Source organism: Fusarium poae, chromosome 4 (assembly GCF_019609905.1).
Source record: "Fusarium poae strain DAOMC 252244 chromosome 4, whole genome shotgun sequence".
NCBI lineage: Eukaryota > Fungi > Ascomycota > Sordariomycetes > Hypocreales > Nectriaceae > Fusarium > Fusarium poae.
In genome coordinates this window covers 323,422-339,456 of record NC_058402.1, presented here as the reverse complement: position 1 = coordinate 339,456, position 16,035 = coordinate 323,422, and the positions used below count along the sequence as shown (strand labels likewise).

Sequence of the window (16,035 nt, the reverse complement as noted above, 5' to 3'; positions counted from 1 at the left end):
TTACACTACTTTATTGTCTCTGAGGTCCTTCGGCCGTCAAAAAGTCAAAGTCGGCGCCTTGCTGTGCTTGATTCACGCTTCGCATGTATAATCCTCTATATCCTCTCATACCCTCCCTCTTGACCCATGGTGCCGCATCATTCTGCTCAAAACTCTTTACCCTCTCTTGGATTCTTTGAGAGATCTCTTCATTAGATAGATCTACAGATAGACTGCGTTTCTCCACGTCCAAAGTGATGAGATCCCCATTTCTGACAATACCAAGCGGTGACTTGGGGTCTGCTGATTCAGGCGATATGTGAAGCCCAATCGTACCTCCAGCTGTGCCACTCATACGACCGTCCGACAACCGGAGCATGTCCAAAACACCCTGCGCTGCAATCTTTCTCGGGATAGGAATCATGCCTGCTTCTGGCATACCCGGGTTCCCAATAGGGCCGATGTTTTGAAGAACGAGGACGCTATCGGGAGTGACGTCGAGATCTGGATCGTCTATCCGTTCGGCCATGTCTGCAGAGTTGGCAAATACCACTGCGCGACCAGTGTGCTGGAGGAGCTTCCTGTACTTGGAGGCACTTGCTTTCATGACGGCGCCTCCGGGGGCTAGATTGCCTCGGAGGACGACGAGGGAAGATGCTGGGTACAGAGGTTTGTCAAAGGGCTGGATGACGCTGAGTTCTTGTGGAACTGGGATGAGGGATTGATGGGCGATTTCTTCACCGAGGGTTCGCCCGGTGACTGTCTGAGCGTCGAGATAGAGAAGAGGTTTGAGTTGGTGGAACAAAGCGAGCATTCCGCCTAAAATTGTCAGTCAGAGACAGTACATAATTATTTGCAAGTGAACGTACCTGAGTTGTGGAAATCGGTCATGTAGTTATCACCGCTTGGCTTGAGATCAACCAGCAATGGTGTTTTGCGCCCTATCTCATCGACAGTGTCCAACGTGATTGTCCCGGCTACCTTGGGATGTCGTCCTATGATAGCCATGAGATGAACCACGGCATTGGTCGAACCACCAATTGCCTGCAGAACAGTAATGGCATTCAAGAAAGACTCTCGTGTGAGTAAAGCTTGTGGGCGCAGACGTTCAACATCTTTGCACGCAGACACGGCCAATCCACCAGTTGCCTCTGCGATTCGAAGTCTGGAGGCTGATACAGCTGGGGCTGTGGCGCCGGCAAAGGGCATCATTCCTAGACCGACGAGTATGGATGCCATGGTAGATGCTGTTCCCATGACACCACAAGTTCCTCCCTTTGACATGTCAGATGTGAGAGCGAATTGTGGGCGCAAGACTTACAGTCGGTGCTAGTTCATCGTTAATTGCTGATATATCCTCAATGTCTAGACTTCCAGCTCTGTACTTGGCCCAATTGTTGCGACAGTCAGTGCAAGCTCCGATGCGAACTCCACGATGACTACCAGGCATCATTGGACCGGTGACCAGATGAAGAATTGGCTTGTTTGCGGAGATACCACCCATCAATTGAGCAGGCGTAGTTTTGTCGCATCCTACCGAGTACTTTTAGTACATATAAACCTGGGAACAAGACAGAGAACAAACCTCCTATTAAAACAACAGCATCACAAGGTTGCGCCGCAATCATTTCTTCCGTATCCATACTCATCAAATTCCTCAAATACATACTCGTAGGCGATGAGAACGACTCATGGATACTGATGGTGGGAAAGTCAATCGCCAAACCCCCATTGAGCTGCACACCTCTCTTTACAGCATCAATGAGCTGGGGAATATTGGCATGGCAAGGATTGAAGCTGGAGTATGTATTGACAATGCCAATAATTGGTCGCGAGAGTGCATCTTCGCTGTATCCAAGAGCTTTGATGAATACTTTGCGCAGGAAGAGTGAGAAGTGAGGGTCGCCGTATGATGCGAGACCTTGACGGAGGCCGACTTTGGAGGTTATGGGCTTGTCGAGATCATAGTCTGGGTTAATAATGGGGGTATTGTTTGAGTCTGCCATTTTGACGGTTTGATGAAGTTGTAATGATTGTGATCAATGACTGAGGTCAATCTTTATCTATGCCTCTTCTTTCGAGGTGTTGTGAACGGGGTAACCCCGCGCCTGTCATCACGCAATACCCGGACGTCTCCCGTCTAAGTGAAACGGAAGAGCCCCGATGAGCAACACGACAAGAGAGATAAAAAGATGCAATAATTACACTCTCGACATATTTCATCAGTATCATACTACATACCAATTCATCATCATGCTCGACCTCAAGAACAAAGTAGCTCTCGTCATCGGTCTCGGCCAAACCAACACAGATGGCTGGGGTATCGGTGCAGCAAGCGCCGTAACCCTTGCAAGACAAGGAGCCATCATCTTTGGCGGAAACAGAACACTCGCTTCAACTACAAAGACAAAAGAAACCATCCAAGAACAAGGCGGCCAATGCAACATTATCGCCGCAGACGCCACAGACTCTGCGTCGGTCAAGGCTCTCGTCGACGATTGCATGGCAAAACATGGAAAGATTGACATCTTGTTGACAAGCGTTGGTCAATCCCAACCTGGAGATGCTGCATCCATGACAGAAGACGTATGGGATTCACAAATGAACATCAATCTCAAAAGCGTCTATCTTGCATGCCACCATGTTCTTCCTATAATGGAATTTCAGGGAAGTGGTTCAATTATTTGCATCTCCAGTATCGCTGGTCTTCGATACATCGGAAAGCCACAAGTAGCCTACAACACGACCAAAGCAGCGATACTCCAATTCGTCAAGTCCACGGCAGTTATATACGCTCCAAAGGGTGTACGACTCAATGCTGTTGTTCCGGGACTCATGGATACGCCTTACACGAAGAGCTTGGCCAAGAGGTTTGCGACACCAGGAGGTTATGATGAGTTTTGTAGAATGAGAGAGGGACAGGTTCCTATGGGGAGGATGGGCGATGCGTGGGATGTTGCTAATGCTGTTGTGTTTTTGGCGGCGGATGAGACGAGGTATATCACTGGACAAAGTATTGTAGTTGACGGGGGAATAACTTCATCTACGGGGCGAACTTGACTGGCATGATGAGGCTATCACTAGACTACAAGTTTCTGTTTAATACATCATCGATATGTAAACGTTCCCAAAGTCCCGGACTCCGAAAAGCTTATCTCTGTGATCAATCGCTGCATCCAAGCTGTCTCAGTCAGGCGGCCGCCAGGAACCTCGACCACCATTCCCAAACCAGCACAAGAATCAGCCTCAAAAGGGAACAACGCTGCCGAAAGAGCCGAGATGTGTTATATTTCCCCATCACTGCCAAGGAATGTCGACAGTCTGGCTGTAAGTAGTAGGTGCAGCCCAAGTAGATCCCTGTCCGAATCCGGTAGTGTAACTAGATTTCCGCCGTGTTTCCAACGGGGGCTGTCACGGGAATGTGAAAGAAAAAGACGGTTATATGTCAGAGGGTCGTGATTCTTGGCTTACCCACGGACTCAACTTTATGTCTGTTTAAGACGGGCAGTCTTGTTGGGGCGAGATTGAGTCTCTTCAAGCTAAGCCTCAAGGTAGCGCTCATCTGCTGTCCAAGTGTCTATCCCATGGCTATACTGTCACTTTCAGACCATCACTCAAAATTATTCAGTTATTTCATGGCTTGGACATGATGACAGGTACCATCTCAGCCTCCAAACCTCATCACAATGAAATATGACAGATCGTACGCCTCAGTGTAATCCCCCCCCCTGGCTATCACCAAAACAAGTTCAACTCCACGTTACACAAAATCCTATCTCAAGCCACGTCGATCCCTCCCGTCCAAATACCAGGTCCCAACACACAAACCTCTCTAACCGTAAACAAACTACCGGGACTTGTTCTCTCCGTGCCACTCAAATCCGATGCAGAAACTCTGTATAACGTTTCGATGGGTAAGGCGATAAGCTTTTTGGGTCAAGATCGGGGGATGTTGAGTATAACTAACTCATATCCCGTCGAGCTACCAAGACAATCCAGCGCTGGTCAGCTATAATCGACAAGCTTGATCTTTTACTTGGCTTCTCTTTATTCGTCTCTACCAAAATGAAGTTCTACACAGTCTTTACCGCTGCGCTGGCAAGCTACACCCTAGCTTCACCCATCATCATCACTTCAGACTCAACCACCATCTCAAACCGTGGTCTGTCTCAAGAATTCGCACCACGTATCGGTGTCACCTTGCCCACTGGTTCAAAAAAGGTTCCTCGCGCTGTATCAGATCGTATCCGACGCACAAGCAAGAACCACGATAGTGTCATTAAACTCATGGACTTTGTCGCTGCGAGAGTACGTGATGAATGTCGAGATATAAGTAAGTATAAACTCACAAGAATTGCACAAGTTTTATCGCTAACGGTTCACAGATGTTGCGATCAAGGCAGTCAAGTTTGAGGGTTTGAAGGATGGAGCTGTCGCGACAACAGTCCGCACCATGAACACCATAAGAACACTCTTATCCAAGACAGTTTCTCAATTGGACACCACTCCAAACATGGAGTTTACCAAAGAAGAGCGCCTAACGATCATCAATGATGTACAAATCGTCACGAGCGAGTTTTTCGAGACCACCAAAGACTACATCGACACCTTGGGAGGCTCATCAGGAGGACGCTCAATCTCCCGCGCGGCACAAATGCTCACCGATGCACTAGAGAGCATTGTCGCTGTTGATGCAGAACTTGCTTCCGATATGAATCGCAAGCTAACACCTATCTTCTCTGGCGTTGGCGATGACGATGAAGATTTGCTCAACGTTGTCATGAGCTCTATTACGAGCTTCGTATCGTCAATGAAGCCTGCTACATGTAGCACTAAAGATTGTTCCAGCAATCAGAACGAAGAATTGAGATGATGACGGTGCATTAATGAGTTATGATTTGGGTTACGAGAGTCTGCATTGAGCGATGGAGTATTGGAGGATTAATTATTACGAACTCATGAGAACTTGTACAACATTGTCACATAGCTTTATTCTTTTTATTTACCAGTGTCATTTCAAGATGACCAATTGATCCGAGTCACAAAATAAGTGTTCAATTGAAGGTGTCGTGAATTAAAAATGTATTCACTACGCCGAGGGTATCAACCAACAACTGCAAGCAAATACAAAGCCAAATATCCAACGCAAGCGTTGGAAAGATGTCCCAATTGTCTCGTCTCTGCCTGGCGACACAGTCAAACTCATCTTGATGTAAGAATGAACCATGGCTGTGAGCCTTCAAGACTCCCCACATCTATGTCTGTCAAGGTCAACCTCTAAAAGACCTCCCACCTGAGATCGTTGAACCAGCCCAGCCAATGCGCCTCTAAGCATCGTCAATCTGTGTCCCCGTCTCGTCATCATATTCCGTAACCTCTTCCAAGGCAGCCAAACTCTCGTTGTCTTGTCCAATCTGTCTTTGAGCATGAAGTGCAGCGATGCGCTTGCTGTCTGGACGAAGTATACTCCACATCTCGGCCGTCACAGCGATAGCGCTGTTGTCCGACACACTGCGCGACAACATTGCTTTCATCCATGCCAACTGCTTTCCTGCAAGGCGCCAGACCATGCCGTACCCACGTTCGTACTTTAGTTTGAACAGGGTGGATGCTTTGAGCAGTTCCCATTTGCTCAAAGCCGGATCACCATTCCAAGGGTCGAGGAGTGGCTCGACGACTCTCATACTCATCAAATGAGCCGATGGCCTGTACGAAGACCATTTTTGATGCAGTTCCTTCACTTTTGACGAGTATTCGCTATTCGTGCTGTCGACTTTCCCTCCTGCCATTGCAACTTTCCATTCCGTGGTGATGGCATCAACCTGTGCGACCATGTCTACCATAAGTCTGTCAATTGTTCTGGAACCTTTTCTCTGATCATTGTACTCGTTGTAAAGGCGAGTCAAGTCCTTGTCCCATGCCTGAACACTGTCGACTTGGAGGGCATCGTAGAATTGCTTCAAGGCATTATCGACCGTGTCTTGAGCGACCACAAACTTGAGAAAGTCGAGGATATGGATGAACCCATTTTCGTCCTTGTAATTCTGTACAGAACTTCTTTCCTTCTCATATTCTGGTTCTTTGCTTCGCATTTCCATGTCTCGTTTCAATCGATCATAGTCTTCGCGGGTGAACAGCAAGCCTTGCTTGGCTTGATCAACGAGCAGAGCGACCAACGTGCTCAAAGCAATCGCTCGTTCACTGTTGACCCCTCCCTCCAAGTAACAGAGCCTTTCCTTGAACTTGGTTGCGATACCCAGGTAAGTTGGTTGCATATTGAATGAGATTGCCGAGCGTAAAAAGTCGGTACAGGCAGCCTCCATGTCGGGGGTTGTGTCGAGAATTGACTGGAAGCTTGGGTTGGACTTTCGAAGATATCCTTGTCCTACGAGATCTGGCTCGGCAGGCTTTGGCGCATTGCTAAAGTTGCGAACAATATCAGGATCCCAGCAAATCCAAGCCTGGTCACCATCGTAGTCACCACCCGATAACATGTCGGCGAGCGGCGATTTACCCTTTGACGAAAACACAATGACATCCTTCAATCTCTTCAAGTTCGGTCTGAACACGGCCCTGACCTTTTGTACGTCACTCACGAAATGAGCTGGGGCTCGGGCAACCAGGATGTCGATATCATCTAACAACGTGTCCGACTCACCATCAGCTTGGAACTTGGAGGAGAAGGCAAGCTGCACCTCGCCTTCTTCCAATGTTCCAGTAAAGTCTACCACCATGAAAGCGTATGTAGATCGAGGGATCTTGATGTTCATCTTGGATTTGAGCTGTTCTGCCTGTCGCTTCTGATTGCTCCATACAAGGTCTCGCAGAAAACGACACTTGGTGGCATCGAAACCGGCATCGAGCAAGAATGACACTATGTCTTCATCATGATCCGGCAACCCTCCTACGAAAGGGACGTGGCCAAGGTTTGATCGATTGAAGCCGCGATGCGTCCAGCCACGAAGGCTGGTAGGATGTGTCATGGCCGCAAGCTGGCCTCCAATCTCATCCTGCAGACCGTTGGCTAAATGATTGGCTATAATGTTGCGCATGCTGCTGGGAATTGGGGCTTGCGCTTCAAGAACTGGAATGAACTGCGTGTTGAGTGAGGCAGACCTCAGCTCCCTGGACCATTCTCGTACTTCAAAAGTTCTGTGGTGGACATCTTCAAAGTCGCACGCCCATTTGCGCTGGGATGGATACGTCTCAATCCAAACATCGTCATCCAATCCATCATCTTCAACATCAACTATCCACATCCCCTTTGCGCTGCCAATACGAGCTTGAAATGCGCATGGAGTCTCCAATAGACCAAGATGGGTTGCGATTTTGCGTGCAAGACTTCGCGACATCCTGGCGATACCGTCACCCATATCCTTCTGCTCTTCTTTCTCCCGACTGCTCATATACTTGCGGAAACCCAGCATGGTGTCGCGATGTCGGAATTGGTGAGGTTCAAGAACAATTGTGGGACAAGTTTTGCTGAGACCTGGAGGAGAGTGTTAGCTGATCCATGCAAAAGGTTGGGGAACTAACTGAGAGCAAGTCGCGAGAACAGTTTTGGTACAGGTTGTTGAGCATTCGCCTCTACATTTATTGTCCACTTCAAAAGATCAGAGCGCCTCATCTTTGTTCGGTGCCCGAGGGACGTTGCTTCTTCGAGCGGTGGAAACTGACTTTCAGGCAGTCGAAAGTTATTGCCATCAGTCGCAAAGAAGTAGACGCGCTCATGCATAATCGTGAGGGACTTGTGAGGAGGACGAGGGTCTTTTATAGACTTGCTTGCGCCACGGTTGTAGAATGGAGACCATGAACGCCCAAGAAAGTAGTGTAGGTTGTCATTGAGCCATCGAATGACCTTATCCGCGCCTTGATCGGCGTTCTTGATCGCGTCGGGAGCGTCCCTAGAAGTTGGGGATGGCATAATAATCTCCATGAATCGGTCGGCACCAAAACGGCGAGCCAGCCGATGGCCAAGCTCGAGGCGAGGAGGCTGAAGCTTGAGCTTGTACAAGGGACCGGTGTCCTCGGTGTTGGCGACAAACTCAGCAGCAAGAACAACATGCTTGTCGTGTGAAGTAAACGATTCAAAGGCTGCGTTCCACACGACACGGTCGCAAGGTGCTGGTAATCCTGCTCCGATGAAAAGTCGATGCCTGAAGATCAAAGCCCTGAAATTAGTTTGATCGTGCCAAGATTGATCGGGTTTGTATTCGAGATCCCATTCAGACAAATCCACGCGACAGTGAAGCGCAGCTCGGGTCAATTCCCACAAGATGATCAAAGGTGCCTGATTCAACCTGGGAATGGGAAACTTGGGCCAAACATTTCGCAGACGCTTTGTTAGGGGGCACAAGTCTGATGTCGTACCAAGATCTGACGCACCAAGAAGTAATGTGTCCAACTCGTTCATCTCGGGCAAGCTAGAGTAGGCTGTTCCAGGACTACTGGACCGGACTGTGTCTCTTTGCTTCATACCGAGATACTGGTTTCGTACAGGCTGAGTCATCGCGAGAGGAGGGAGTCTGGGTTCGTCGATGGACATACCAACAGGCTCAGGGAATACTTCAGACTCATGTCGCCTGAATGGGGATGACTTCCCTGAGTCAACACTGCGATTGGGCGTATTTTCGGGATTAAATGTGAACTCTTTAATCTTTTGAGAGAACGGAATTTGGGAGTCTTTCGGTTTTGGGCAATCCCTAAAACTGGGTTGAGAGGACTGAAAAGAAGTTCGCGGACCTTTGAAGGAAGAATTCGTCAAGACTGTTGTTTGCGTGCTAGGCGCGCCGTTTGTGGATGCAGAGAAAACCGTGGGGGCCAGTGAAGCTTTGCTAGAATTGAAAGAACCTGGACCAAAGGACAAAGACTGAGGCTGCGTGCTTGAAAAGGATGTGCCTGGAGTTGTGACGCCATTGGGGAATGAAGCCGTACCTGAGCGACGAGCGGCCCGTCCCGCAGGCACACGACCATCCGAGTCTACGGCTCTAGAGCGGACTGGGATGTCGTCAATGCTGTCGACGGATGGGGAGTCAAAAGAGTTACGACTTCTCTTTGAACTGTAGCCCTCAAACTCATCAGACCTTCGCTTCGCAGTTCTTGAGCGATGCTGACTAGCGATATTGTTGTCATTCAACAGTCGCAATAAATACTCTTGAAGCTCGCCCCGCTCCTCTGAGGTTAATCGTGCGCTATGGCGATGTGGGTCACCAAAAGAACTCTTGATCGGGGTCGTGTCAGAGTCACCACGGGGTTTTCGGATCCAATTGGTGAGATGATCCTCTGCTTGTTCGCGAAAGCGCGTAAGACATATAGAAAATCGGGCTGGATCTTTGAACTTGAGGAATTGCGCGCGATAGTAGATCGCATTGCACCTCTCCTGTTCCTCATTTCGGCGCTGGAGCTGGCGCTTACTCGGCGACAGCGTCGGATCGGGAATTTGGAGCTGAAGCTGAAATTCTGAGCTGATGGCGCGAATTGTCCGATCAAGCTCTTCTCTGGCTTGAGCTTTCCTTGTAGACGAATTATTGCTAGACATGGCGACCGGCGCCAGTTGTGAAGCCAATTGCCAAAGTCAAACGGTTAGGGCGTTCCAACGGTTGTCGAGTAGGGGAGAGTTTCTGATCTGCGAAAAGAATCAGTGAACAAGGTTAGCGCGCGCACACATTGAATGAGACGAGCCTTGAGATCTTGGATCTCTGTAAGCGCCGAAGCACAGCTCAGCTCAGCTCGTCCCGTAGCAAGCGAAATATAATTTATTCCGATAATAATAGCCGCAGCCTCGAGTAACCATCCAAGTTCAATGTAGAGCAATGCAATAACAGATTGGTTATCATAGATGGGTAGCGATTGGACTATGTACCATGGAGAAGCCAAATGTTGGAGAGTGGTGGAAGCATTTTGAGCGAGACCGACAGTGAATCGGCACCCCACTGCAAGTAGCCGTAAATAAATATAGGCTGAAACAAAACCACGATTGAAGATCGAATGCATTTTGATGGTTTGTTTGAAGATTGACGATAGCGCAAGAGAAGACAGAGGCTTGGTGTTGTGTCTTTCTTACCCTGAAGGAACGACCGTGACAAAGATGACATGCATGCACGGCAGGTGGCAGCAATTCTTTGACAAGACACTCCAACACAGCCCAGATTAGGGGCCAGGATACAGAAATTGTGCTATGAGTCACAGTTACAGGTCTGCTTACTTCAAAATTATATAAGTTTATGATAAGAATGAAAGACTGTCCCTGGTCGTGTTCCATCACATGAATTGACAGTCCATTTCAATGCGTGCCAACTACTGACGGAACGGCTCTTATTTATCCGACACATCGGGGGTCGGCTTCATCACCGATCTCGTGCTTTCATTCCCCTCCCAGTCCAACCAACCAGAAAGAAAAGGCCAAAAGATCAGCCGTCGTCTCTCTCATATTCAACTAACACCAATTCGAAAAGCCGAACCGGCCCCGCCCCATCACCGCCGTCTCTTCCCCTCTCACCCACTATCGCGCATGGAGACGCTCGGGGTTCGGCATTCGTAAACCCTCATCTGCAATCATAACATTACCTCGCCATTGCTATCGCGACTTTTGTTTGGCTCCGAGCCTTGATTCAGAGCTCAGGAACCCGCTTAACAATGGCGGAAAACCCTAGTCCAGATGAGCGCGTGGTCATTGATGACCTGACCCCAGAGGAGGCTAATCGAATCATACATTCCCATCGCAAGGTTCGATACGGTAAGAGTCTTGCGAATAACCTCAATTTGGAAACTCTGTTACTTATCATCGCGTTAGGTACCGCCTGTTGGCCCTGTCGCCAACGCAAAGTAAAGTGCGACAACAAACAACCGTGTGAGAACTGCGTCAAGAGAGAACACCCTCGGCTATGTTCTTATAAGCCCAATCGCTCATCAACTTCCAAGCCGACGGCATCAGGCTCTGTTTCAGAATCCAGTCAAACGGTTGTGAATCGAAAAAGGACTCATTCGTTCTCAGAAGTTCCCCGTGAAGAAGCCATACGCAAGGTTGAGCGTCAGGAAAGTTGGCCGCGCGCCCTTGGTAAGTGTCCGGTTGGTGTCTAATCACACCACCAGGCTAACAAAACACTGCAGCAAGCATTGATGAACCAGAAGTGGGAGCAGATCGTTATCTTGGGCAGAACAGCATTCCCGCCCTGCTGCGCGAGCAGTCTTCACCAGTTCACAAAGGCGAGGGTCTTGACATTCGACAAGACATGCGGTCCATTCTGGGACTCGACACATCGGCGCCTTTCCCGCTGATGTCATCTCATCACCTTCAAAAATTAACACAGGACATCTCAAATGAATTGCCATCCGACCGCGAGGTCATGAAGTGAGTCTTGCGTTTGCGACCGTGCAGATGTTGGAACCCGTAAGCTTACAGGTTGCAGGCTGTTCAGGGCGTACAAGGAAATACCGCAGCCCTTTTGGGGTTTTGTGATGGACATCGACGACCTCGAGAGCAAGCTCATGATTTACTTGGAAGAACGTTCACGAAATGCGACCAGCGGAATGAAATCGACCAAACCTGTCACAGCATCATGGCTCGCCATACTCTTTGCCGTCTTAGCTGTCGGCTCTCAATACCACGAATCTCCCTACCACATTCGCACGCGAGACTCCCAACGCTTCATCCAAATATCCTTCCACTTCCTCCGATTGGGCAATTTTCTTCTTCGGTAATTGCGGCTTGCCAACATAGCAGATCTCACACTGACATGTAACAGACCCTCGTTCGACTCGATCCAAGCTCTCCTTCTTACATGCTTTGTTCTTTTAAATGATATGAAAGCCGAGGCCTCGTGGGCTTTGATGGGATTGACCTGTCGGCTTGCCCAGTCATTGGGTCTGCACAGAACACCACGTAACGAGAGTCGCGATTGCACACCGCCAAATACACAATCGAAGGAGATGGTTAGAAGGAGACTATGGTGGAGCTGTGTATGGCATGACACATTGACGTCGCTTTCTTTTGATCGGTAAGTAGTGAGACTCCGTGACTGGACTTACTCTAATGATGTAGATCACCAATGACCAACTTCCCGTGCTGTCCAATTCCTGTCATGTCGCCGACGCCAAGCGGAAACTACTCATACCTCGAGACGATGTACCATCTTATGGAAATAATTTCTCGTCGATTGAATCCGGACGATATGATGAGTTCGACATACGCACAAATTGTTGAAGATTGCGAGGCAGTAGAGCAGCTTCGAAACCGCACCACACCTCAATTGCGGGCCAAAGAAAACTGCAAAACAGCGCTCGACCGTCTACAACACTACGCCATTCGCCTCCACACATCATTTGTCATCTCCGTCGCGTGTCGTCCAGCGCTTCGCAAAGACAGCGAGTTTGAACCTGAGCAGCGCAAAACGCTAGCGGAGCGCTGCAAAGACAACCTAACCGAAACCGTCCGAATGTTTTTGGCAATGCACCAATTGTCAGCAATCCCCACGAGGAGCTGGGCATTCACGTACCATGGCCTATCATCTGCTTTACTACTGGGCATACTTTGCGAAACAAAGACGGACCCAGAGGTTCGACAGTTGCAGGGTGATTTGATCGCTGCCCTGTCTGCCACCGCCGCCAAGGACGTTAGCTCCCCGGAGCCTCATGTCATGACCACCGACAAGGACATTGAGCTTTCAGGCCCACTCTACCGAGCATTGACTGCTCTCAAAAATATCTACGACCACGGCTCCATCGTCCCATCGCACCTCAAGAAGGAGGGCGACGCCTCTGCCGCTGGCAGCGGGAGCCGGACGCCCCAATTCCCCTTTGGGAACACTGGACAGTATTCCGGAAACGGCAATTCAATGTTTCGCAACGTCTCCCAGAGCGCCGACCCACGCGAGGACGCTGCTCTCGCCATGGCAGAGATGCAAAACGGAGGTGCATCGATCCAAGACTTTGCTGGGTTAGTATCGTCCTATTCTGCCTCGTTTATTAACCGTGATTTGTTTCTAAATGTGTCTCCGTCAGACTTCCATACAGCCAACAGATGCAGGCTAACGCAAACCTCAACATCGACAGCATGAATGCGATGAATGTCGATCCTACGCAATACATGGCTCCCATGGACCTTTACGAATCTATTTGGGGTGGTATGTCACAATTTTCTCTCTCATTAATTTATCTGTCATACTCTCTTGGCAGCCCGAGACTAATCCGCTACCAGAATCGCCAGACCCTTGGAACACGGGAATGGACTCGTTAAACTTTGACTTTTTGGCCCAACCCCCACCAGGCCAGCCTCAGCAACAGTTCTACTTTTAGCCAACAAGTCCATTTCATTTATGGTACCCCGAAAGGTCTCGGTCTGTGACGACAGAGGGAACTTTTTACCACGTTTTTATTTTATTTTACAATAATGATGGATATGAGGTGAGATTGCATATTGACGATATTTATTGGCGCCATGGAGCGGAAAGGCTCCCGGGATGACACTTGACCTTTTACTGAATGTAAGAATAACTGAGCGACAAATCATCAGACATTTCAACATAATTTCCAAGTCATTATTCTCTTTTTTTCTTCCTGTCTCTTTTTTACCTTTTTTTTTTAGTGTGTTCAATCCACTTTGCAGCCCAAACTCTTCCATTCCTGGTACAAGACCACCGTTGCGTCGAGACGCAGGAACCAGAACGCCCCGAACCCTTTTTGAACAAAAAAGGGAATAACACAAAAGTTTAACAGCGAACCCTTTCCCCTTCCCGCGGGCGCAATCGAATGATGAAGACATTGATTCGTCGCCGAGGAGAAGTCTCCGGCCGAGATGGTTTAGCATTCCCTTTTCCCACTTCTGTGTAGGGTCTGCGTAACCTCCCGGTTTAGTGCGATCTGAACGCTTTTTTCGGCGTACTGAACGATCAAAGAGAGCTCTGACGATTTGTATTTTTTATTTATTTGCCTCCCTTTAGTATCTCTGCCAAGAGAGAAACACGGGAAGGGGAAGAGGGTCGCGCAAGGTCGATAGCTTCCCCGGATGAGGCTCGTCAGTTTTTTTTTTGGCGGGAGCTTGGGAGCTATGGCCTACCCTTGCGCAGGCGCGGCAAGAGGTGTGGAGGTTGTATCGAGATGCTTATTTCTTGCGACGGGATGAGCTGGCGACGATCTTCTTCTTGAGATGCTTGGGCATCTTTTCCTTGCGCTTCTCACGCTTGGCTTCCTTGACGGCTTGCTTGTGGGCCTGCGGGTGGTCAGCGAGGGTTCTGTCGCATTTGAACGGGTCATGGGAATGAGATATGGAATACAAACCTTCTTCTCGTCCTTATCTTCGAAGCGACGGCCTCGGGGAGTGCCCTTTTCGAAATCGGCCTCATCGTGCGAGTCATCATCAGAGAGGGATGCACCATCGTCTGAATCAGATGTGGAACCTTGCTGTTGGTCATCATCACCATCGGCCTTCTTGGGTGCAATGACCTGGTCTGGCAGCAGGTTACTGTAGACAAGGTCATTACCCTGCCCCTCTCCAACCCTTTGTGCATCCTTCTCAATGTCGTAGACCTGCTCTAATGTTTGAGGAATGTACTGGTTTCTGAACACTTCATTGTCGACTTCCTCCTGGGCAGCGTTGTCCTCGCCAGTGATATCAGCCCGATTCTCGTAAAGCACATCAATTGCCTTGCCCATCTCGGGCTCCTCCACGGGTCCCTCGGGAGCAGTGATGAAGTTGAAGATGGCGCGGTCGGCCAGCGTATCAACACCCTTGCGGCGGAAAAAGTCACCCACGTTCTTGATGTCCATACGGAGGAACTCCAACGACCGGGGGTGATCCGGCTCCACACTCTGCGACACATCAATAATGTAGAGTTTCCCCTTGTGGTATAGAATGTTGTACTCGCTCAGATCGGCGTGTACAAGACGGCAGACCTGGTAGATCTTGCGCATGATGCCAAGCAGCTGGACGTGAAGCTTGTGCCACTGCTGATCAACATCGTCTCCCGTCAGGGTAGCGTCACGGAGGCGAGGGTACGCCCAGCCCTTGCGGTCGCCAAGGAAGCCCATGACCAGGACGTGAAGCTTGAGGCTGATGGGCTCAGGGCATGGAATACCAGAGTTGTAGATCCTCCTCAAGTTTCGGAATTCCTTCTCCGCCCAAAGTTTAACCATCTTGCGGTTGTTACCCTTGTCGAAGCCACTCTTGAAACGGTGCTCGCCCGTGATGTAACGCTCTCTGTCCTTGAAGCTCAGAATGGCCGTCTTGTAGACCTTGATCGCTTTCTGGGTGGGTTCGCCGGTGCTTTCGTCGATGAGAACGGCGCCGTAAACGTTGGCTTCCTTTCCTGTGGAGATGGCACCGTGGACTTCGCTCACGAAACCCCGATTGATCATCTGGAGCAGAATCATTCGGGTGCGCTGGTCAAGAACCTGGTCGCTAGTGGCGCGGTCCGCCTTGTCCTTATCCTTTGAATCACCACCATCTTGTTTAACGGAATCGAGTCTGATCTTGGCGGCGTGCTTGGAAAGGGCTGAGACTTGGTCGTCTACGCTCGCAAAGGTATTGGCAGTAGGCTTTTGTTGGTTCGAGCGAAGGGCGGCTCCCTCGTTGGTACCGCGCTGTCTGTTGTAAGACTTTGTCAAGTCTCCCGAATCAGCCGACCAGTCATTGTCGTCAAAGTCATTGTCGTCAAAGATATCGTCGAAATCGTTGTCGTCGTCCTGGTTGTCAAGGGCAGTGCCATCGTCTCGTTGGATCTGTAGCTCGCGGGGTATCTCTTCGGTCTGTTCATAGCCCTGATTCGCCGTGTAAGTATAGGGCGGCTGGTGGGGAGCGGCGGGATCCATGGTGACGATTTGCTTTGCGATGTAGTATAAAGGCAAAGCGAAAACCGATCAATTAGTTTCGTCGGGTGGACAATAATTGAAGGCGTTGGAATTTTTGTGCAACCTTGAAAGTTGTCGCGGGGTGGCGGGGTCGAAAAATCCGTTATCTTATCGTGCGAGGTGCCTGACAGTGGGTTTTAGGGACTGACTGGCCCGACCGGGGACAAATGCCTGAAAACTCCAGTAATTGGGATTTGGTCAATTGTTTGTAGG

The 16,035-nt window shown here is 49.5% G+C and overlaps 6 protein-coding genes across 6 annotated transcripts; 3 read left to right on the top strand and 3 right to left on the bottom strand.

Moving 5' to 3' along the window:
- Nucleotides 1-10: 10 nt before the first annotated feature.
- FPOAC1_010209 (uncharacterized protein) lies at nucleotides 11-1,985 on the bottom strand (the record flags this gene model as incomplete). The annotated part of the gene is made up of 4 exons (XM_044854604.1): nucleotides 11-798; nucleotides 849-1,254; nucleotides 1,301-1,512; nucleotides 1,565-1,985. The coding sequence occupies 4 exons, from the start codon at nucleotides 1,983-1,985 to the stop codon at nucleotides 11-13; spliced, it is 1,827 nt and encodes a 608-aa protein (XP_044701917.1).
- Nucleotides 1,986-2,232: 247 nt separating this feature from the next.
- On the top strand, nucleotides 2,233-3,039 carry FPOAC1_010208 (uncharacterized protein; the record flags this gene model as incomplete). Its single annotated transcript, XM_044854603.1, has 1 exon — nucleotides 2,233-3,039. The coding sequence occupies one exon, from the start codon at nucleotides 2,233-2,235 to the stop codon at nucleotides 3,037-3,039; it is 807 nt and encodes a 268-aa protein (XP_044701916.1).
- Nucleotides 3,040-4,044: 1,005 nt separating this feature from the next.
- FPOAC1_010207 (uncharacterized protein) lies at nucleotides 4,045-4,852 on the top strand (the record flags this gene model as incomplete). The annotated part of the gene is made up of 2 exons (XM_044854602.1): nucleotides 4,045-4,312; nucleotides 4,365-4,852. The coding sequence occupies 2 exons, from the start codon at nucleotides 4,045-4,047 to the stop codon at nucleotides 4,850-4,852; spliced, it is 756 nt and encodes a 251-aa protein (XP_044701915.1).
- A 454-nt stretch (nucleotides 4,853-5,306) lies between these two features.
- Nucleotides 5,307-9,517, bottom strand: FPOAC1_010206 (uncharacterized protein; the record flags this gene model as incomplete). The annotated part of the gene is made up of 2 exons (XM_044854601.1): nucleotides 5,307-7,468; nucleotides 7,516-9,517. The coding sequence occupies 2 exons, from the start codon at nucleotides 9,515-9,517 to the stop codon at nucleotides 5,307-5,309; spliced, it is 4,164 nt and encodes a 1,387-aa protein (XP_044701914.1).
- A 1,097-nt stretch (nucleotides 9,518-10,614) lies between these two features.
- On the top strand, nucleotides 10,615-13,272 carry FPOAC1_010205 (uncharacterized protein; the record flags this gene model as incomplete). The annotated part of the gene is made up of 7 exons (XM_044854600.1): nucleotides 10,615-11,035; nucleotides 11,089-11,329; nucleotides 11,388-11,675; nucleotides 11,724-11,975; nucleotides 12,020-12,913; nucleotides 12,979-13,100; nucleotides 13,175-13,272. The coding sequence occupies 7 exons, from the start codon at nucleotides 10,615-10,617 to the stop codon at nucleotides 13,270-13,272; spliced, it is 2,316 nt and encodes a 771-aa protein (XP_044701913.1).
- Nucleotides 13,273-14,077: 805 nt separating this feature from the next.
- On the bottom strand, nucleotides 14,078-15,783 carry FPOAC1_010204 (uncharacterized protein; the record flags this gene model as incomplete). The annotated part of the gene is made up of 2 exons (XM_044854599.1): nucleotides 14,078-14,185; nucleotides 14,254-15,783. 2 exons carry the CDS (start codon nucleotides 15,781-15,783, stop codon nucleotides 14,078-14,080), a joined length of 1,638 nt encoding a protein of 545 aa, XP_044701912.1.
- Nucleotides 15,784-16,035: the final 252 nt, after the last annotated feature.